The 20,165-nt window shown below is 61.9% G+C and overlaps 1 protein-coding gene across 1 annotated transcript; it reads left to right on the top strand.

Moving 5' to 3' along the window:
• The first annotated feature begins 244 nt into the window (after positions 1–244).
• Positions 245–11,661, top strand: IQGAP3 (IQ motif containing GTPase activating protein 3). Its single transcript, XM_084500813.1, has 35 exons — positions 245–318; positions 510–586; positions 748–815; positions 992–1,105; positions 1,240–1,418; positions 1,584–1,671; positions 1,885–2,048; positions 2,144–2,231; positions 2,349–2,512; positions 2,637–2,797; positions 3,002–3,126; positions 3,246–3,409; positions 3,526–3,616; positions 3,688–3,855; positions 3,999–4,141; positions 4,217–4,387; positions 4,704–4,787; positions 4,894–4,965; positions 5,442–5,511; positions 5,623–5,831; positions 5,921–6,073; positions 6,171–6,334; positions 6,500–6,724; positions 6,804–6,944; positions 7,301–7,385; positions 7,642–7,874; positions 7,956–8,088; positions 8,629–8,731; positions 8,894–9,038; positions 9,209–9,296; positions 9,528–9,740; positions 9,837–10,003; positions 10,147–10,248; positions 10,386–10,494; positions 10,610–11,661. The coding sequence occupies exons 1-35, from the start codon at positions 295–297 to the stop codon at positions 10,721–10,723; spliced, it is 4,599 nt and encodes a 1,532-aa protein (XP_084356939.1). The 5' UTR covers positions 245–294; the 3' UTR covers positions 10,724–11,661.
• Positions 11,662–20,165: the final 8,504 nt, after the last annotated feature.

The following is a 20,165-nucleotide window of genomic DNA, read 5'->3' as shown; positions in this document are numbered from 1 at the left end:
CCTGGCTTTGGTGGCTGCGGGGCTTCCTCGGGGGGGGGGTGCTCTGAAAATTGGGGGGAAGGGGCTGATGGCAGCAGCCTTGGGGTGTTTTGGTGAAGTGGGGGCTCCAAGCGCCTTGTCCCAGGGGTGTATTTTGCCCTTTTTTTGCCCCTAACTTTGGGGTTTTGGGGTTTGGGGGAGATTGGGGGTGTCCCAGGAGCTTCATCCTGGCTTGATTTTTTTTTTTCACCCCCCCTCCAGGCGAGCGGCCTCCACTTTCGGCACACGGACAACATCAACCACTGGCGCGATGCCATGAGCCGCGTGGGCCTGCCCTCGGTAAGGTGTCCCCGGTGCTGCCCCCCTCCAAAAACCCCCATTATGGGTGGGGGGGGCTTCATCTATCTCCCACCCACCTTTGGGACCGTTTTCTTTGGGGTTTGGCTCGCTGCCGGCGCCGTCGGCTGCTTTTCGGAGGGGTTTGGTGGTGGCATTTGGTGGCACTCACGGCCACCTTGCCACGCTGGCAGCTCTTCCACCCGGAGACCACCGACATCTACGACAAGAAGAACATGCCACGGGTGGTCTACTGCATCCACGCGCTCAGGTGGGTCCAAAATTGCAGCGTTTCGCCCTAAAACGGGGCTCATCGTGGTGGCACCGGGGCTGCCGCGCTCCCCTTTTCCCAGCCTGGTACCCGAAGGACCTGGGGCAGGGAGGGAGAAGCGAGGCTGAGGGCTCACGGCGTGGGTCTGCTTCTTCTTCCAGCTTGTACCTCTTCAAACTGGGGCTGGCTCCGCAGATCCAGGACTTGTACGGGAAGGTGAACTTCACAGGTGAACTTCATGCTGCTCTCAGGTCCCTCTGGGGGATAGGGAGGGGGAATAAAGAGGTTTTGGGAGCTTCCCCAAAGCTGCTCGGTGCTGCTGGGGGTTTGCTGCACCCCTCGGGCTCACCGGGGGGGCTCTGCTGTGCCGTGGGGCCGGGCGGTGACCCCTCTGCCCTGCTCCAGAGGAGGAGATCAACAACATGCAGCGGGAGCTGGACAAGTACGGCCTGCAGCTGCCTGCCTTCAGCAAAATCGGGGGCATTTTGGCCGACGAGCTCTCGGTGGACGAAGCAGCAGGTGAGGGGGGTCTGGGGGAGCGGTGCCGCGCGTCGTCCTGCTGCCAAATCCACCAGTTGGTGCAAAAAAAACCCAAACCTGGTGCCGTAAGAGACGCCACGGCCTCACGCTTCTCCATCCCACCCCGTCCCCAGTCCACGCCGCCGTGCTGGCCATCAACGAGGCGGTGGAGCAGGGGGTGGCGGCGCAGACGATGGAGGCCCTCCTCAACCCCAATGCCATGCTGCTCGACCTGCGCCCGGTGCTGGCGGGCGCCTACCAGGAGGTGCTGCACCGGGCCAAGAGGGAGAAGGGCAGCAACGCCAGGAACAGGGTGAGGACGGCACCAAAAACCTGCGAGGGGGGTGGGAGCCCACCCCGTTGGAATTTTTGGGGGTAAAAAATGACGGGGAAGGGTTTCTCTTTTGGGGTTGGGGGTTGGGAAATGGGCCCAGAGCTCAGCAGGGTGGAAAGCTCACGGGGGGCACCCTGTTTGCAGCACCTGCGGGCGATTCCGGACGGCGAGGACATCTACGACCGCTGCCTGACGCAGGCTGAGATACAGGGGAACATCAACAAGGCGAACGGTGAGCGCGGTGTTCCTGCTGGGGGGGCCCCAGGGTGCTGTCCCGGTGCTCCAGGAGAGCCTGGGTGGGGTGGTGGGTGCCCAGACAGGAGCTGGGTGCTCACAGCTGGCAGGGTGCGCGTTTCCGAGGAGAAATCAGTGGGATTTAGGCAAGCTGATGGTCTCAGCCACAGCTCGCTTCAATCCCAGAGGTGTGACCCGGCCTCTCCCCTAGTGCAAGGAGCTCTGGAGGACGTAGATGATGCCCTGGAGAGACAGGACGCGCTGGCGCTGTACCGTGCCCTGCAGGACCCCGTCCTGGCCCTGCGCCACCTCCGCCGGGACAACCTCGACCGCTACCTGGAGCAGCTCGGCGCGGACCGGCAGCAGAAGGCCCTGGTAGGAGGGGCTGGCACCCCATAGCTGTGGGTTCCCAGGGCCAAGCAGGACCTGGGGCACTTGTAGATTCCCCCCACCACCTTTTTTGTTTGCAGGAGCTGGGCTACGTGGAGCTGCTGGAGCAGGAGGAGGTGGCCGCGGGCATCGCGGCGGCGAACGAGAAGGGCGAGGAGGAGCGAGCCAGTGAGTGGCCGCGGCGCACGGCGCGATCAATTCCTCCCCGGCCGAGCTCCGCGGGGAGAAAATGGGGGCACGGCCACGTCCTGCAGCCCCTGGTGTGTCCCCTGGTGTCCCCTGCAGTGCTGCAGGCCGTGAGCCGAATCAACGCCGCCATCCGCCGCGGGGCGCCGGACAAAACGCTGGAGGCGCTGATGGAGCCGGCGGCGCAGCTGCCCGCCGTGCACCCCCTCGCTGCCCCCCTGTACCAGCACCAGCTGGCCCTGCTGCAGCGCCAGCACCCAAGGGTGAGGGCCCCGCTTCCCAGCGAGGATCTTGGAGCTTCCCACACGATTTTGGGGGCTCTGGGATGGGGTGAAAGGGAGCGGTGGGGTTGTGCAGGGGCTCAACATCTCCGCTTGCCCTGCGCAGGGTGAGCTGGTGCAGGAGGAGCTGTTTGTGGCCGTGGAGATGCTGTCGGCCGTGGCGTTGGTGAACCGAGCCCTGGATGCCGGGGACCCTGACGGGCTCTGGAGCAGCCTGGTCAGCCCTGCCCTGGGGCTGTCGGATGTGGAGGATGGAAATGCGCAGAGGTAAGGAGGTGGCGGTGGAGTGATGGTCTGGGGAGATCCCCTGGGAGGGGACAGCCAGGGATCCTGGCGGTGCTGGGTGCTTGTTCCACCAGCTGCCTCGCTCTGTGCCTCCCTTATCCCACCAGGGAAGCGAGGCAGCTGCTTCTGGCAGAAGTCCTCCCCGCTTAAAACGCTCTAAGCCATCGCCCTGTGTCCCTCCTGCAGGTATTTCGACGACTTACTGCAGCTGAAAGGCCAATTTAGGGAAGCAGGAGTGGAATTCCTGACCTGGAACGACGTTCAGGACTGCGTGAACGCCACCAATTCAGCGGTGCAGGACGAGAACGACAGTGAGTGCCCGCGCGGCGCGTGCCTGAGCAAATCCCCGAGATATCTGGCGTGGGGAGAGACGCCAAAAAACCCTGTGTGGTGCTGGGGGGCTGAGCCGTGTGCCCTCCCCTCCTTGCAGGAGTCCTCGCCGTCCGGCTGATCAACGAGGCTCTGCTGCAGGCGGACCCCCAGAAGACGCTGGCGGCGTTGCTGCTGCCCGCGGCCGCCCTGCCCGGTGTCACCGCGGTCGCCGCTCGGCGCTACCACCACGTCCTCACCCGGGCACGGGTGCTGAAAGCCCAGGTGGGGTTGGGAGCCTCAGGGCACCGCGGAGGAGGCACCAGGAGGGCGACGTGGCGTAAAAAACACTTGGGTGGGGGCTCCCCAGCTTGTTAAACCCCCGTCTCTCCACCCCGCAGGCCACCAAGGACGACAGAGCTGTCCTCTGGTGGGAGGAGATCCAGAGCGGGGTCTGCAGGGCCAACGAGGATGGGATGGCAGCGAGGCGCAGTGAGTGCCGTGGGAGTGGGGAGCTGCTGGGTGGGAAGGAAACCCTTTCAGTCCCCCCTCTGCTCCCACAGTGGCTCTGGGCACCGCCGCCATCAACCAGGCCATCAAGGAAGGGAAGGCGACGCAGACGCTGCGGGTGCTGCGCAACCCCGACGTGGCGCTGCGTGGCGTGGTGGACGCATGTGCCGCGGCGTACCAGGAGCAGCTGGCGGCGCTGGCGGCCACCAAGAGGCAAGCAGGTAAAGCCTGGGGGAGCCAAAACCCTCCTGGAGGGGACGGGGGCCTGGGGTGCTTCCCTGTCCCCAAGGGAATGGGGTCCTGGGGTGCTTCTCTGCCCCAGCAGCCCCGTGGGGGTCCCCAGCAGCTCTCCGTTGGTGCGCAGGGAACACGAAGCCCCACTGGGTGCAGCACAGGCTGCAGGATGGTGCCGAGTACTTCCTGAGCCTGCAGACCTTCGAGGGCAGCTGGGAAAGGCCACGCGACGGCGAGCTCTGCACCACACACCTGAGCCGGGAGGAGATCCAGGTCCGGGGGGCACGGGGACGGGCGGGATACTGGCGGTGCCATCGGGTTGTGACCCAGTGCCTTGTGTCCCCGCAGTCGGTCATCACCCGAGTGACCTCAGCACACGACCGTGAGCGCCTGTGGGCGTCCCACGTCCCCTTCGTGGTGAGGCTGCAGGCTCGGCTGCGAGGCTTCCTCGTCCGCCAGCAGCTCGCGGCGCGCTGGCGCGTCCTGCGGGAGGAGCAGCCGGCCGCCCTCTGCATCCAGGTGAGGCAGGCAGGATCCGTCCTACTGCTGCGTTTTCCTTGGGGTTTGGGGTGCCTGGAGCTGTGAGCCCGTGGTGCGTGGAGCACCGGGTGCCTTCTGCTGTGTGCATTCAGCAGCCAAGGCTCACCTCGGGGGCTGTGAAGTGCTGACAAGGGGAGCGCAGGGCTCGTTTTTCTCCCCGCAGCCACTCAGGGCTCTGGTTTTGTCTCTTCCGTGCTGGGTGTTGTGGTTGCGTTGTCTTGTGCGCTCTCCAGGGCACCAGCTGGATGTCGCAGTGGCCTCGTGCGGGTCGGTAGCAGTTCTCTTCTCTCTCCAGGCTTGGTGGAGGGGGCAGAAGCAGCGCAGAGCTTACCTGGAGCGCCTGCGCTACCTGCGAGCCCACGCGGATGCTGCGGTCAAGGTCAGCCGCCCTTCTTTCCCCTCTGCTCCCACTTCCACATCCCTACCTGCCGGCGTTTCCCTCCCTGCCTGGTAAAAAAAGGGCACTGAATCGACGTCTCTCTCAGATCCAGGCAGGCGTGAGGATGTGGCAGGCTCGGAAAAGGTACCAGGAGAGGCTGCGCTACTTCAGGAGGAACGTGAGTGGTGGCTGGGGGCTGAGAGCGCTGCCCACCGCCGCGGTGAGGTCCTGGGGGCCCCCGAACGTGTGGCCAAACCCCCAGTGTTTGTGGGGTGGCTGGAGAGGAGAGAGAAGCTGCTGCATCCTCCTGCAGGGCTGGGGGAAAGAAAAAGTGCCCAGGGTGTCTGCGTGCCAGGCTGGTGGGCTCCAGGGAGGGTGAGGAGAGAAAAATCTCTCCGATTTGTTCAAAAGCCAGCAGGGGCTTCGAGATCCCCATCAGAGGGGAGAGAAGGGTGAGGGGAAGGTGCCTGCTGCCTGTGGGCATGTGAAATGCAGCACTTGCTGGCGTGCAGCACCTGAAGAGGCTGAGGGTAGTGTCCTGAGATCCCTGTGGGGTTTGGGGTGCCCCCACCACAGGCACCAGTGGGTCCCCGGTCCTGGCACTGCCCGGCTCGCCACAGGGCTGCATCCCCCTCCCCTCGTTTGTCTCGGCAGGTTAAAGCCGTGATTAAAATCCAGGCTTTTGTGAGAGCCAACAAGGCCCGCGGGGATTACAGGATGCTAGGTACGTGCCTGCTCGTCTCCCCCCTCCGAAATGACCCCGGTTAATTGGGGAGGGGACCCTGCCCCTCTCCACTGGGGGCCGTGTCGCTCACGGGGCCGTGCCCGGCCGCAGTCCATGCCAGGAGCCCGCCGCTGAGCATCGTCCGGCGCTTCATCCACCTGCTGGAGCAGAGCCAGCAGGACTTTTGGGAGGAGGCCGAGGTGCTGCGGCTGCGGGAGGAGGTGGTGAAGAGGATCCGGGCCAGCCAGCAGCTGGAGAGCGACCTGGACCTCATGGACATCAAGATCGGGCTGCTGGTCAAGAACCGGATCACGCTGCAGGTCGGGAGCGCGGCGCCAGCTCCGTGGCCTCTCCGTGGAGGCTGGGCTTGAAATCAGAGCTTGCCACGGCCGCCCTGTCCTCATTCCAGGAGGTGGTTTCCCACTGCAAGAAGCTGACCAAGAAGAACAAGGGGCAGCTCTCGGAGATGATGTCCCTGGACAAGCAGAAGGGGCTCAAGGCGCTCAGCAAGGAGAAGCGGCAGAAGCTGGAGGCGTACCAGCACCTCTTCTACCTGCTGCAGGTGAGGCTGGCGATGCTCAGACGTGCCCAGCACGATGGGAGGACCCCAGTCCCACACTTTTGGGGCTAATTGGGGTGCTCCCCATCCATCCCCGCAGACCCAGCCCGGGTACCTGGCCAGGCTGATCTTCCAGATGCCCCAGAACAAGTCGACCAAGTTCATGGAGTCGGTGATCTTCACCCTTTACAACTACGCCTCCAACCCCCGCGAGGCTTACCTGCTGCTCCAGCTCTTCAAGGCTGCGCTCCAGGAGGAGATCAGGTGGGCGGCCGGGGGCGGGTGCCCCAATTTGGGGACAAACTCGGAAAAAGCCTGGAGACGTCAGCAGGGACGTGGCGGTTCCCTCTAGCTGCTGGCTCCTTACCTCCTCCCTGTGCTGGAGGACAACTGAGGTGGTTTCTCCTCTCCTTCCCACCTCCCCCCCAGGTCCAAGGTGGATCACATCCACGACATCTTGACGGGGAACGCCACGGTGATCCGGCTGGTGGTCAGCTTCTACCGCAACGCCCGCGGGCAGAACGCCCTGCGGCAGATCCTGGGCGGCCCGGTGCAGGAGGTGCTGCAGGACAAGACCCTGAGCATCCGCACCGACCCCGTGGACATCTACAAGGCGTGGGTCAACCAGATGGAGTCGCAGAGCGGGCAGAAAAGGTCGGGAGCAGGGGAAGGGAGCTCAGCCCAGCCACAGAGGGGATGGGATGGTGACGGGGACCTTGTCTTCTGCCTGCAGCAAGCTCCCGTACGAGGTCAGCCCCGAGCAAGCCCTCAGCCACCCCGAGGTCCAAAGACGGCTCGATATTTCCGTCCGTAACCTTCTTGTGACGACAGACAAGTTCGTCTCTGCCATCACCTCTTCTGTAGATAAAATCCCGTATGTATCTGAGGCATGGCCGTGCAGGGCTCTCGGCTGGAAGGCGGCTTCAGCAAGGCTCTAGAAAGGGAGCTTGGGCCATTGGGGGGGCTGCTCGTCCTATTATTGAGCTGCCAGCAAGGAGAAATCCCAAAGTAATCGGTTCCTGCTCTTCCTCTAACGCCCTGTTGGGTTGCTGCTCTTTGCCTCTGAGTTTGAGCGCTTTGCTGTCGGTGTTGGGTGCCTGCGAGGAAGAAGCTGAGCTTTGAGGGAGTCCCAGGATGAAGGCTTTTAGGGAGATTTGGGCTGGCAGCAGGGCAGGAGAAGGAGCTGAGGGGCGATGCGTGCTGACAGACCTCTCCCTGCCCTTTTTCCAGCTACGGCATGCGCTACGTGGCCAAAATCCTGAGGACATCCTTGGCTGAGAAGTTCCCCAGAGCCTCGGAGGAGGAGGTCGACAAGGTGGGGACCTGTGCTGCTTGGTGGGGTGGGAACCTGCGTGCCTGGGGGAGCCAGGATCTCGTTCAGGCACACGTGTTGGTTGCCATTTCCCCCTGGACTTAAAAATGTGTTTAAGTCTGAACATTTTCCTGGAGCAGCAAGGAAATGCCAACCATGGGCTCTTCCCCGTGCCGCTGTCCCCTCTGGGAGGCTCCCACCCCACAGTGCGAGGACAAAGCAGCCTTCCCTGCTGAGCTCCTGCTGTTCTGTGCCCTAGGTTGTGGGGAACCTGCTCTACTACCGCTTCATGAACCCGGCCGTGGTGGCCCCCGACGGCTTCGACATCGTGGACATCTCGGCGGGGGCCACGCTGCACCCCGAGCAGCGCCGCAGCCTGGGCTCCGTGGCCAAAGTCCTGCAGCACGCGGCCGCCCGCAAGGTCTTCGAGGGGGAAAACTCCCACCTCTGCGGGGTCAACCGCTACCTGGAGGACACCCACGCCAAGTTCAGGTGGGTTTTGGGTTGGCACCGGGGTGTGAGGGGCGGCGGTGGTGTCCTTGGGGCTCAGCGCCGCCGCCGTCGGTCCCGCAGGAGGTTCATCGCCGCCGCCTGCTGCGTCCCCGAGCCCGAGGAGAGGTTCAACGTGGACGAGTACTCGGAGCTGGTGGCGGTGGCCAAGCCGGTCATCTACATCACCATCGGGGAGCTCATCGACACGCACAAGGTGAGGGCCTGAGGCCACCTGCGAGCGAATCGGTTTGGTGCAAAACGGCCTCAGGAGATCCCCGTGGTGCCGTACTGAGGCAAGCTCCTGGTTCCTTGGTGACTTCTGTTGTCTCCCTGTAGTCCCCAACCCCTAAATCAAGGCATTGGTGTCCCAGATCCCACCCGTGCAACTTCGTAATTCCCAGCAGAGACTTGTGACCTCTCTGCTGCCAGCCGTGGGGCTGAATCGCACCCCACTGGGCAGGGCGAGTGGTCCCATTTCTGCTGTCCCCAGCTCTTTGGGCTTTTTCTGTTCTGTTTTGCCCCGTTCCCCTGTATGCCAGCGCAAGCACAGCTCCTCCTGGACTTCTTTTTAAGCAACAAATCCATATTTTGTGGATTCTTTGCTGTTTGTCTTCCCTGAACCTCCTAACTTTGCGCACAAAAGGGGATTGCCAAGGGACTTCCACATTCGCATCGTTCCCTGGGGGCTTTTGATCTCAGCCCTGCTCCTTCACTCACCCCTTTGCCACCAACTCTTCTCCCTTGCACCCCCCAGCTCCTGCTCGAGCACCAGGACTCCATCGCCCCGCACCACGGGGATCCCCTGCACGAGCTCCTGGAAGACCTCGATGAGCTTCCCACCGTCCAGTCCCTCGTTGGTGCGTAGCTCCCTCACAGGACGGAGGGGAGGGATGCGTGCTCTTGGTTTTTGGCTTTGTGGTGTTTTTTTTTTCTCCCCGTGGTGGCTCTGGGCACGACCCTGCACTGGGCAGGGGATGCCGGCTCTGCTCCCCCACCCAGCTCTGCTCTGTGCCCCCCAGGGGAGAGCGCTCCCAGCCCAGCAGAGAGCAGTGCTGAGGCCGTGCTCGCCCAGCTCAGCAAGATGGAAATCTCCCTCACCCTCACTGGCAAGCCGCTGCTGGAGGCTGACAGCGAGGAGAGCGATGCCAGGAGCTTGCTGCTGAGGTGAGCACGGGCTCCTTGGGGACAGACGGACCCCACAGCCCAGCCTGGTCAGGATCCTGGGCATCTCTGGGGGAAGGAGGAGGAAAAAAAAATCCCTTGGAAGGCACCCAAATAGCCCGTAGCTGCTGCAGCAGTGTGGAGCAGGCGCCCAACCTCTCTCTTGTCCCCAGCACCAAGCAGATGCTGGTGGACGTGATCCAGTCCCAGCCAGGAGAGTCCCTGCCAGAGATCCTGCGGACACCAGCGTCGGATCTGGAGGTAGGATGGGCATGAGATGATAAAATCACCCGGGGAAGAGGTGAGCAGGCTGTGAGCACTGCACTGTCCTGCCTTGCTCCATGGCTTGGCTCCTGCTCGTGTGCTCCAGCAGCGTCCAGCTCAGTTTTTTGGAGAGCCTTGGGCCAAAGCTCAGGCTGGGAGCTGGTCTGCTCCATCTGCTGGTGTCCCAGTCCAGTCCCTTTTGTCAAACGTCCCCCTCCTGGTCCCCAGGAAGCCTCCCACGAGCACCTGATGCGCAGGCGAGCGCTGCGGGACGCCCAGACCCCCGACAAGCTGAAACGCAACCGCTCGCTGGCCGCCAACAGCCAGCTCTCCGTGGAGGAGAAGAAACGCAAGATCATCCGCAACCTGCGGCGCCTGGAGAGCCTGGGGCTCGTGGATTCTGCTCATCAGTACCAGGGGCTCGTTAACGAGCTGGCCAAGGTGGGCTGGGGCTGGGGGCGGCCGTTCAGGTGCGCTCGGGGGAAATGGGAGCTCCCCGTGAGCTCTGTCAGCTTCAGAGGCTTCGTTTTCCTCCAGGACATCCGCAACCAGCGGCGCTACCGGCAGCACCGCAAGGGCGAGCTGCTGAAGCTGAGGCAGACCCTGCAGGGCCTCGACTCCAAGACCCTGTTTTACGAGGAGCAAATCGATTACTACAACCAGTACATCAGGACCTGCCTCGACAACCTGGCCGCCAGCAACAGGTGCGCGTACAGATGTTTTTTCAAGGAAAAACTCCAGTAATTAAAATATACGTGTGATTTTGTGTTCCCAGCTGGATTTTGTGATGAGCAAAGGGGATTTTCCTCGTGGTTGGAGCTGAGCGCGTGCTCCCTTCTCTTTCCAGGGCCAGCGGGAAGAGCAAGAAACTGCAGCCGCTGCGCTACACGGCAGCACGGCTCTTGGAGAAGGGCGTGCTGCTGGAGATCGAGGACCTGCCCGTCAGCCAGTACGTACCCCTGCCCCCAGGGAGAGCCGTGGCAGCACAGAGCTCGGGCACAGGGAGGGAGGTGGCAGCTTTAGCCGTGCTTTTGGGGCTGCAGTGGATGCGTGACCCCCCTCTGTGGTTGCCTCCTTTCCTTCCAGGTTCAAGAACGTCATCTTCGATATCGTGCCCTGCGAGGAGGCCGGGAGGTTCCAGGTGAAAGCCAAGTTCATGGGGATCGACATGGAGAGGTTCCAGCTGCACTACCAGGTGGGGAGCTGGGGGCTGAGAGGGGGTCCTGCCCCAGGAATGGGGCAGTTGTGCTGTGGGGAAGCCTCCCCCTGCCCCGTTTTTCCCCCCGTGGTGATGTCCGCCCCTCCTGCAGGACCTGCTGCAGCTGCAGTACGAGGGCGTAGCTGTCATGAAGATGTTCGACAAAGCCAAAGTCAACGTCAACCTGCTCATCTTCCTCCTCAACAAGAAGTTCTTCAAGAAGTAACAGGATGGGGGGGGACAGGGGGCACTGGGGGCGATGCAAACCTGCCAGGGCCCCTCTTTTCTGCGTGCATGCAGCGTGCTTCTGCTCCCATAGCAAACGGCCTTGAACTGGGGGAATGAAAGGTTTGGGAACCCCAAAATCCCACCTCTGTGCCCCCAGGAGCAGGCGTGAGCCTTGCAAGAGCAGAGGCTGCAGCTGCTGTGGCTTTGCAGCGTAGCTTTTTTAAAAAAATTAACCTAGGTTTGGGAGATGCTGAACGGTGTCGTGGCTGTTCGGTGCCCGTATCGCTAACGGCTGGCTGCTTGAGGACACTACGGAGCTCTGGACACTAGGCACGTTTTTAGTGATGCAATCAAGGTTTTCTAATTTTTTTCTTTCACTATTTAAAGATGGGGAAGGTCAGAGTGAGGCTCGCCTCCCTCTCTGCACACTCCCTATAATACAGAGGCAATAACGGCTCCTGCGGACGCCCCTGCGCTGTTCGCTAGTAAATCAAGTGCAATAGGTGATCTCCTTTTGATTTTTTTCCTCCTTTTTAGCTGAATTTCAGTGCCTGCTCTCTAACTGAGGGGGGTGGAGTGGGATTGCTCCTTCTAAGACTGCCACGGCTGCTCTTAAAGCACTTTCTCCAGGAGCTCCTGCCCCATTTCAGGGATCTGGAAGGAGCTGGTACTGGTCCCAGGCACCTTTGGGAGCATTTTTTAGGACCTGAGGCAGTCCCTATTGCTACTTCAGCTCCTGAAATGCGGATGAGCCCTTGCCTGGGCTCAGCGGTACCCCAATGTAGTCTGTCTGTCTTGTCTTCAGAAGGTTTTTACGTTTTGTCTTGTCTGTGAGGTTTTTATGGATTTCCTTTCTCCGGTAAAAGCTGAAACCGTTTTACCCCTCCTCTGCCTTTGCTCATTTACTTTAAATAAAGATGTACAATAAAAGAAAAACTGCTCTGGCTCCTTCCTCCTCTTCCTCCCCGGCCCCCCACCCTCAGCATCCTCCCCTGGGAGCCGGGTCCTGGCTCCCTCGGCGCGGTGCTGAGTCAGCTGCTGAGGCACCGACTCAGCTCTTGCAGGGGGAATTTAGGCCACTTTCAGACAAGCTTAATTCTTAAATAAATACTATGATTACATCTCATAAAGACTATGATTATATCTCTGAAGGAATGAATCGGGATCAAGCTGCAGCGCTCTTCCAGTTTTAAAATAGGACCGGGCTGCGTTAACCCCTTGGGTGCTGCTCCCCTGGGGGGGGACAAGAAGGGCTGGGGACAAGATTTTTGTGTTTTTTGTGTGTTTTTTTTTTCTTTTTTCCACCTTTTTCCTCCTCTAATAGCGGAGCTGCTGCCTTTGCTCCTGCCGCAGCGCTTGCCGTGGATGGAGCGCTTTTGGGGACGGAGCGCGACGTGGAAACCTGTGCCCAAAAATTCCCGCAGCGCCCACCTCGGGGCGGGCTGGGGGGGGTTTTCTGGGGTCGGGGGGGGTCTCGCTCGGTGTCCCCGTTCTTGTTGAGGGTCGCAAGGGGCTCCCCTGGCCGCGGCTTCCCACGGTGGCTCCGCCAGGTGGCAGCGCGGCTGCGGGGAAGCGGCTGCAGGCGCTGCGCAGCACCGAGGGGCTCGGGCACAGCCCGGGTTGGGGGCGCTGGGACCCCCCCCCCGGGTCCTCTCCTCCTGGATTCGGGTCCCCCAAAGGCTGGGGAGCGCTCCCGGCTCGGTTTGTGGCTGGAGGGGTTGAGACACGCGTGGGTTTGGACACGCGTGGGGCGCGAGGTGGTGGGCGCCGCACGGCGCCTGCGTGCGCTGGGGGTGGCAAACGCAGGGGGAAATCATCCCCTGCACCCCCCCGCTGCCAAATTCCTCCTGGAGGGTGTAAATTTGGGGATGGGGATGGAGGGAAACGCTGGGGCTCTGTAGGGCCCCGTTTCACGCAGCCCCCTCAGTCCCCTCGCCACCCTCCCAGCCTTCGGGTGCCAGGTTTGTGCTCTTGTGCATTGCCTTGCTTGTTAATTGGCTCTGTAATTACCTCTGTAAGTGACCTGAGAGCTGGGTGGGCTTCAGAAAAAGAGGAGAAAGGGCTCCTGGGGGTGTGAATGTGTCCATACATTTGTATATGGGCATCTGAGAGCGAGAACGGGACGTGTATTTGCCATCTCAGACCTAACGGCTGCATCTCTGGGCACCGGGGCTCAGCCCTGCAGCCCCTGGCACGCGTTTGCAGGAGCTTGGTGGCAGCTGCTGCACGCCATCAGTGGGCACAGGTGACACCAAACCCTCCGTGGGGCTGCCAGGGGCAGGGCTTCCCCAGCTGCGCCTGGATTTGGGGAGGTTAAAAAGCAGGGAGGCGCAGGGGCCGGCTTCTCGCTGAGGGTTTACAAGCCTAAAAAGCTGAGAAGTTGTTGAACGAGGATTGGAAAGGTGCTGCCGAGAGCCCTGACCCCATCAAAGCAGGGGTTGGGTGCTGGGCAGGTTGGTTTGAGGGCAGCGCTCCCGAGGAGCGTGGGCTCGCACCCGCATCACGTGCCAGCAGCACTAATCCTGCTCGGAAAGCCCGCGCTGCGCCCGCTAATCCCCCTAACGCGGCCACGGGGCTCGGGCTGTGGCTCTGCCCTGCTGAGCCCGGGCTCTTGGCGCACCTGAGGCCCCTCCGTGGGTTTGTCCTGCTGCGTCCCCGTCCTTCAGCTCCAGCCTCGAGGATTCTCGCACGCTCCCCGTCCTACCCAAAAGGGGGCTGAGCCCTGGGTCCCCAAAAACCCCGCTGCTGGCTCGAGGTTTGGACATCCCAGGAGAACGCCGCGACTGCCCCTGAGCTCCAGACATCCCCGAAAAATTCTGCAGCCGCCCCGGAGGTGGGATTCAGCCTGGCACGGCCCCGATTGCTCGGCACACGAGGATCCTGCCCGGGAGGGAGGTGAGCAGCTCCTCGGGTTTGGGGCTTCGCCGGGCTCCTCTCCAGGAGGCGCTGGGGTTTTGCAGCGCGGCTCCCGCTGGGATGGCGCGGGCTTGGTGCGCCGCAGAATCATCTTGTTGTTCCCTTCCGATGGCAGCAGCAGCTTCCTCGTGGGAGAGGGGGAAAAAGCACAAACCGAACCGGGGAGAAAATAAGAGGGGAATGTTTGCCGACTGTCTGCTGCGCGTTGTTGCTGTTTGTTGTGTTTCTGCCGTTGCTTTGGCAACCCCGGGGAGACGTGCCAGGCTGGAGCATCGCGGGTACCAGCGCCCTGCCGCAGGGAGCCGGGCTTTTGTAGGGTGAAGCAGCCCTGGTGGGGATGGGGGCTTTGGGATTGGGTTTTTTTGGGGGCTATCCCATGTGGCCAGCTCTGCTGGTGCCCTTCTGAGACGGGTTCTTGCTCCTGGCCCCGGTTTTCTCCGAGAGGGAGCCAGCTCTGGCACAAACCAGGGGAAAGCAGCTCCTGGGCCTGCCTGGTTATCCTCATCCCTGAGGAGAGGATGCTCCCCGGGCTGTATTTGGGCTCATCCCCCTAAAAAAACACACGGAGAAAAGGCGCTGCATTGCAGGGGTGGATGGGTTGGGGCACAGCGCTGCGCCCAGCAGGCCGGGGCTTGGGGCAGTGCCACATGCGGGTGCGCCTGGACCCGCTCAGCTCCAAAACCAGCCCCCTGGGGCCAAACGCAGCCTGGTTTGTGCCGTTTCCTACCTCCAGGCACCTTCCTCTCCCTCCGCCTTGCGGGTGAAGGTGGCGGCCACCCCCGAGGGCTGCGGTGACCCAGGGACGGGCGCAGGAGGGTGGCGGCGCTCCCGGCTGCCTCCGGAGCTGTGCCAGCGCTGACATCTGTCAGAGCCTGAGCAGCGGAGCCCTGCGGCATCCCCCGGGCAGAGCAGTCAGGGGGTGGGTGAAGGCTTCGCCCCTAGGGGCCAGGAGCAGCTCCTGGAGAGGCTCCAGAGCCTGGAGGTGCGCGGCGTTAACTCTTTTGGGGATGCGGGCGCAGTCCCCGAGCCGGGCGCTTTGCTGGGTGCTCCTGCAGGCGGTGGGCTGGGGGCAGGTCCGGGGGCTCCATAGCTTTCGATTCGAGCTTCACACGGGAAGTGTGAGCGTGGAAAGGCTGCAGCCTGTCGCTGGTGAGGGGTGCCAATTTAATTATCTGATTTAATTGCCGCCTCGCCAAACGGTGCCGGTCTGAACTGAAAGCAGAGCAGCAGCTCCGGCCCGGGGAGGAATCCTGCTCTGTGCTGGAAGCTGACTCATTCTCCTCCCGGCCTCGGGGTCAGCGCTGGATTGCAAATAAAGGCATGAAATTCCCACTGCTCTGCTCTGGGAACGTGATCCCAGCCCCGCAGAGGGCAGGGACCCAGGACGGGCCGGTACCCGCGTGCCTCCTGCTGCACCACAGGGCCAGGGGGCTTCGGTGGTACCTGGGGGGTATAACACAGCACCGGGATGGAGGGCTTGTGCTCTGCACCCCAAAACCTCCCTGTATGGGCTGAGCAGGAGCCACTTGGTGCCCCTGAACCAGGGCAGCCTTGGGGCCGTCCCCACCAGCTGCGGGCAGGGGAGGTTTTGAGGTGCAGGGGTAAAGGACGAGCCCTGGGGCTGGGAATGCTGCGGGGTTTGGGGTGGGAAGCGGTGGGCACGAGGCTGGGGGAGCGAGGGGAGGGTTGGTGGGAGCGGGGGCAGGATCTGGGCATCGCTCCTGGCTGGCGCACGGGGTGGGCTCGCTCTCCGGTTGTGAAACTCCTTGGGGGGGGGAATCTCCCCTGCAGCCCCAGCCCCCGGGCTCCTTCCAGGCTGGCGCTCGTGGATGTTTTTTGGGGATGTCAACTTCTCTGGCCTGAGTCAGCGGACGTGACTCACCGGGAGGGAAGCGAGGGCCTTGGCGAGCTGCGCTCCCTCCGTGGGCAGCGCCGGGTCCGAGGGTGGCACCGCCTGGCAAAAAAAATCAAAAATCAACGGGTTTGTGCCCAGATCTGGTGCCACAAGGCGGGGAGGGAGGCTGAGCCCTGCCGCCACTGGGTTAGGGGAGCAGCCGAGCGCGGGTGCCAAATCTTGGCCGGATTAGTTAAAGAGATCAAGCAGCCCGGGGATTAGGGAGTCAAGAGAGCCAAGCCACCTGCGGGGGTAAAAAAACGATCCGAGAGGATATGCTGGAGCTCCGGAGAGGTGTACAAGGCCCGGGCTTTGGAGCGATTAGATAAGTGAATCAGGGCCTCAGAGCGATTAGGGAAAGAAATCAGGTTTTACACCAATTAGGTAAAGTCCCCCGGCGATTAGATACGGTGGTGTCTGCAGAGAAAGGTCTCCGGTGGCTCTTGGGACAGATAGGGCTGAGAATTGATTAGAGGAGCATCCGAGGCTGAGAGCGATTTGATAAGAAAACAAAACAGTGGATCAATTAACCTGGGGGAGAGGACGAGGCTGGGTGATAGCGGAGCTGCTGGGCCTGGCCGAGAGGGGAGAAGGGGAAAAGAGGGGAACGGCCCCGGCTGCGCCCTCGGGGGGCTGCAGGGACCTCGGACACGGGGCATCGGGGGGGCTGCTGCCCCTGAGGGGCTCTTGCAGGCTGATGCTGGGGTGGGTACATCGCAGCCTGGCCCCAAAAGGAGCTTGGGGATGGTTGTGTGAGCCCCGGGGATGGTCCCGTGGGGTTCAGTGAAACCTCTTGGGGCTCTGCTCCTCTCGCCATGTCCTGCAGTCGCCCTTCAGAGGCGTTTTTTCAGCCAGGCTCTGCTCTGGGCTCGCCACACCTGGAGCAGGTTCGGTCTCCGGGAACGGCCCCAAGTCCCGTCCCAGCTGCTCTGGGAGCCTTCAGATACGGGCGCCAGAAGAGCAAGCAATTAAATAACTCAGCAGAGCCTTGAAATAATTAGACCAAGGAGCGCAGCTCCGGCAGATGAGTTTAGTGAAGAAATGGGAGTGTTGGAGAGATGGAGATGAGAAGGGTGATCAGGTCTCGGCACAATTATCTAGAGAAAGTCTGCTCCAGACTGATTAGAGGAAGGGAGAAGAGCTTTCCAGGCAATTAGGTGAGGGAAATCAACGCTGGGCAGGAAGAAAAGAGATGCTGGAGGAGATTGGGGTTGGGAGAGAGCAAGTTCTGTGCCCTGGCTTTAGAGGAGGGAGCTTGGTGGGGGCTTTTGGATGGGGATGAGCTGTGCCTGGGGGGACCCGAGGAGCTGGGAAGGCCAGGCTCCTTGCGCTTTTTGTCCTTCCTCACCTTTTTGTGCACGCAGGCAAGGAAAGGAAAGCGGGGAAGGGGACACAGCATCACCTGGGCACACGATGCTGCTGCTGAACGGGAAGCTGCGGCTTGGCTGCCGGGTCAAATTTGTCAAATTTTGGGCCCAGAGCCTGCTGCCTGCATCTCCCCACCAGGAGCCACCCCATCGTGCTGGAAAACACCCCCAGCACCCTTGCAATCCCAAACAGGCTTTTACTCCTGGTGGTTTTCCCCTGATTTGCACTTGTGAGGCTCTGCCCGAGCTCCCAGCGAGTGATGGAGAGCAGAGCAAGGCTGGGGACGGCTGGGGACCGCTCGTGTCCCCCCCCTCCAGGCGCCGCAGCCCTGCTTTTAGCAGCGGGAGGGGAGCTGTGCCGTATCTCCTTCACCCTTTGGCCTCGCTGCTGAGATTGCCGGGGCGAGCCTGCTTTCTGCGGGGTGACAGCGTTATCTGGGACGCGAGCAGAGCCAGGCTCCGCTCCGGCCCCGGGTTCAGCAGCGAGCCCAGCAGGCGGCCGGGCAAATCTCTCCCCCGGGGCCCGACGTGCTTCTCCTCCCATCAGCAGGATGGGAACGGGGCGGCACAGCACACTGCAAGCCAGCAAACCCCAGGGAAAGCGCACGGCTCGGTCCCTTGGGGGGTCCCATGGGGGTCCTTTGGGGGTCCCGTCCTCCTTCCCATTACAAAACGCTTCTTTTGTTCAAGCCCGAATGTGGATTTTGGTCTTCTCCCCTCCTAATTCTGATGAAAAATGTTTTTTTTGGGGGGAAGTAGAAATGTTTAGATGCTTCCCTGACAGGCGGCGTTGCTGGAAGGGTTCTGAGAGCTCAGCCGCGCTCCGGCACCTGCGCACGTGTGCGCTTACGAAACCTCAGCACAAAGAGTTGGGCTCGGGGACGCGCCGTGTCCTCGGCCGCCTCGTTGCACTGCAGGCAGGGCGGGGGGGGGCCCTCGGTGCCCCCCCCAACACGAGAGCCCTTCCCGCAGCGCAGGGAGATAATAAAATGGGGTTGAGCTGCTTTTGGAGAAGCTCCTGCCATCTATTTTTTGGAGGGGATGCGCTTTGCGTTGTGCCTCGCCAGGGCTGGAAAGGGAGTGGGTGTTCACAGCTCATCCCCACCACCCGTTTTCCCTTCTGCAGGGCTCGCAGCGGTGCCTGGGCATGGATGAGTGGGGTCGGATCCCCCCCGAAATAAATGAGGGAGAAAAACCCCATCTGCAGCCCTGCACCGCTGCAGGGAGCTCGGGGACGGCGCCGTGCTCCTGCCCTGGGGGTAAACCCACACCCCCCTGCAGGCCGAGGAATCCCCAGCCCCGAAACTCGCCTCCCCACCCCATTTTTCTCCCGCTCACACCCTCGGGTTTTGGTCTCGGGGAGACGTCAGCCCCAAGGCTGTCGCCGCACCCTGCACTGGGGAGGGGACGCAGGGGGACGTCCTGGGCCCCAGCAACTCAGGATTTACCCCACTGCTTGGCCTTGAGATCTTCCAAAAAGACTTTTCCTGCTCCTAATATCAGTGATTTTTGGTCCGTGCTCGGTCCCTGGTTGGCCCCGTTTGGGTCCCCGGCTGCCCTTGGTCCTGCTCGCCCCCACTCTGCTCCACAGCTGGTGATGCCTGGAGCCCCCTAAGCCCCACGGGGGGGGGGGGGGGGGGGGCACAAAAAGGATGAGCTGGGGCAGCAAAATGCCTGGCTCCTTGGCTGATCCTCCCCATTGGCAGGATCAGGCTCACGGGGAGCGTGCGCATCCTCGGGGCGCACAGGCAGCGAGGGCACCGGGGCAGATTTTGCTCCCTGGGGCTGGGGGGAGTGGGGCAATGCTGTTTTTTTTTCCACTTGTTGGTGCTGGTTTTTGGGGCCGGGGGCTCGCTGCCCCTTGCTGCAACCCCCCCCCCCCCCCAGCATCCCGGCTCCCTCGTTAGCCTGACCCCTGATTACACTCGGCAGGCTCTGCATCGCTGCCGTTGCTCCGGCAACGTGTCGTCGCCACGGCAACCGTGACAACCTTATGTTCATTAATTTAAAAAGGTTCACGGTGTAACAAATGAAAGAGTTAGAAGCTTGTCAGGGTGTTAAGGAGCAGAGGCTGACATCCCGAGGTGCCACCGAGCCCCCCCCTCCCCGCCTCCGGCCCCCAGGGTGCCCGTGGGGTTCGGAGCATCCCGGTGGTGGCACCCGCTGGTGGCACCCGGTGGCCCCGTGGTGAGGTCGGGTTTGGTGCTCGATCGGAGGGCATGGAGCCGAGGTCACCCCAGTGTCCTTCCCCAGGGGGATAAGCAGCATTTCTCATCCCCTGTAGGCATTTGCACGCCACCTGTAGCACCTCGCTGTCCGTGGCGCTGACACCGCTGTCATCGCACCCGGCACGGCTGAGGGCGAGCAGCCCGAATACGGGGTGACTTCTTGGGATTTATTTCCCCTTTCCTTAGGGAAAAACCACGGGCAGCATCATCAAACCCACCACGGCACCCCGTGCCCTCGGCTGGTGGGGTTACTGCCAGCAGCTGGGGTAAATCGGGGCTTTCCTTGAAGCCCTGGGTTCGTGGCCAGGTCTGCGGAGGTGCTGCTGAGCCGGGGCTACCAACCCGTGCCGGTGGTTGCCCGTCGTGTGCCTGCCTCTTATTTCATTAAGGGTTATTTTGGCTGAAGTCTCCGCAGCCTTCCAGTTGACCACAGCACTTTCATCTCCAAGAAAGGCCGGCCTCTCTTTGGCTTTTTGTAAGTGGAAACATGAAAGGAACTGCTTTTTAAAAAAATAAAAATAAAAATAATAATCTCCTGCCGCTGAGATTGCACTGGGTGAGCTGAGAATAAGGTCGCTTTTCAGCAAGGAAAGCGCCGTTTTGGTTAAAAATAAAAAGGGGGAGTTGCAGGGCTGCATCTGTAGCTGGTGGAAGCCAGCAGTGGGGTTGTGCTGGTGTGGCCCCGGGGCTTCCCGGTGCCAAAATGGGGAGTGAGAGGGTTTGGAGGGTTTGTGTTGTGCCTGGGGAGCCTTGCAAGGGTCCCTGAGCAGGTGGGGATGCTGTGGGACAATGCAGGGGGTGCGTGGTGTGTGCCGTGTGTGTCGGGCTCTGTTCTGGAGGTCAGCACCCGGTGCCCATCGCGGGCATCGGGGCTGAGCAAACCCCGCCGGCAGCAGTGGGAAGAGGAAATTTGGTGAGCACCCGCGGGTGCTCGTCTCATCTTCGAGAGCTCCTTCAAACCCTTTCTCAATAATTAAACAAGCAAAGCCTAAAAATAGTGCTGAGCTCTACTATATGTGGCAGGATAATTTAAGG

Source organism: Aythya ferina (assembly GCF_964211825.1).
Source record: "Aythya ferina genome assembly, chromosome: 29".
Lineage (NCBI taxonomy): Eukaryota > Metazoa > Chordata > Aves > Anseriformes > Anatidae > Aythya > Aythya ferina.
The sequence above is the reverse complement of the archived record's forward strand: the minus strand, read 5'-3'. Positions and strand labels throughout refer to the sequence as shown.

Excerpts from the sequence above, each read along its gene's own strand:
- IQGAP3 (XM_084500813.1), top strand. The coding sequence starts at position 295 with ATGAGCCGCGTGGGCCTGCCCTCG. Across the intron at positions 3,410-3,525 it reads CACGGGTGCTGAAAGCCCAG|GCCACCAAGGACGACAGAGC; the intron begins GTGGGGTTGGGA and ends TCCACCCCGCAG. Across the intron at positions 6,725-6,803 it reads TCGCAGAGCGGGCAGAAAAG|CAAGCTCCCGTACGAGGTCA; the intron begins GTCGGGAGCAGG and ends TTCTGCCTGCAG.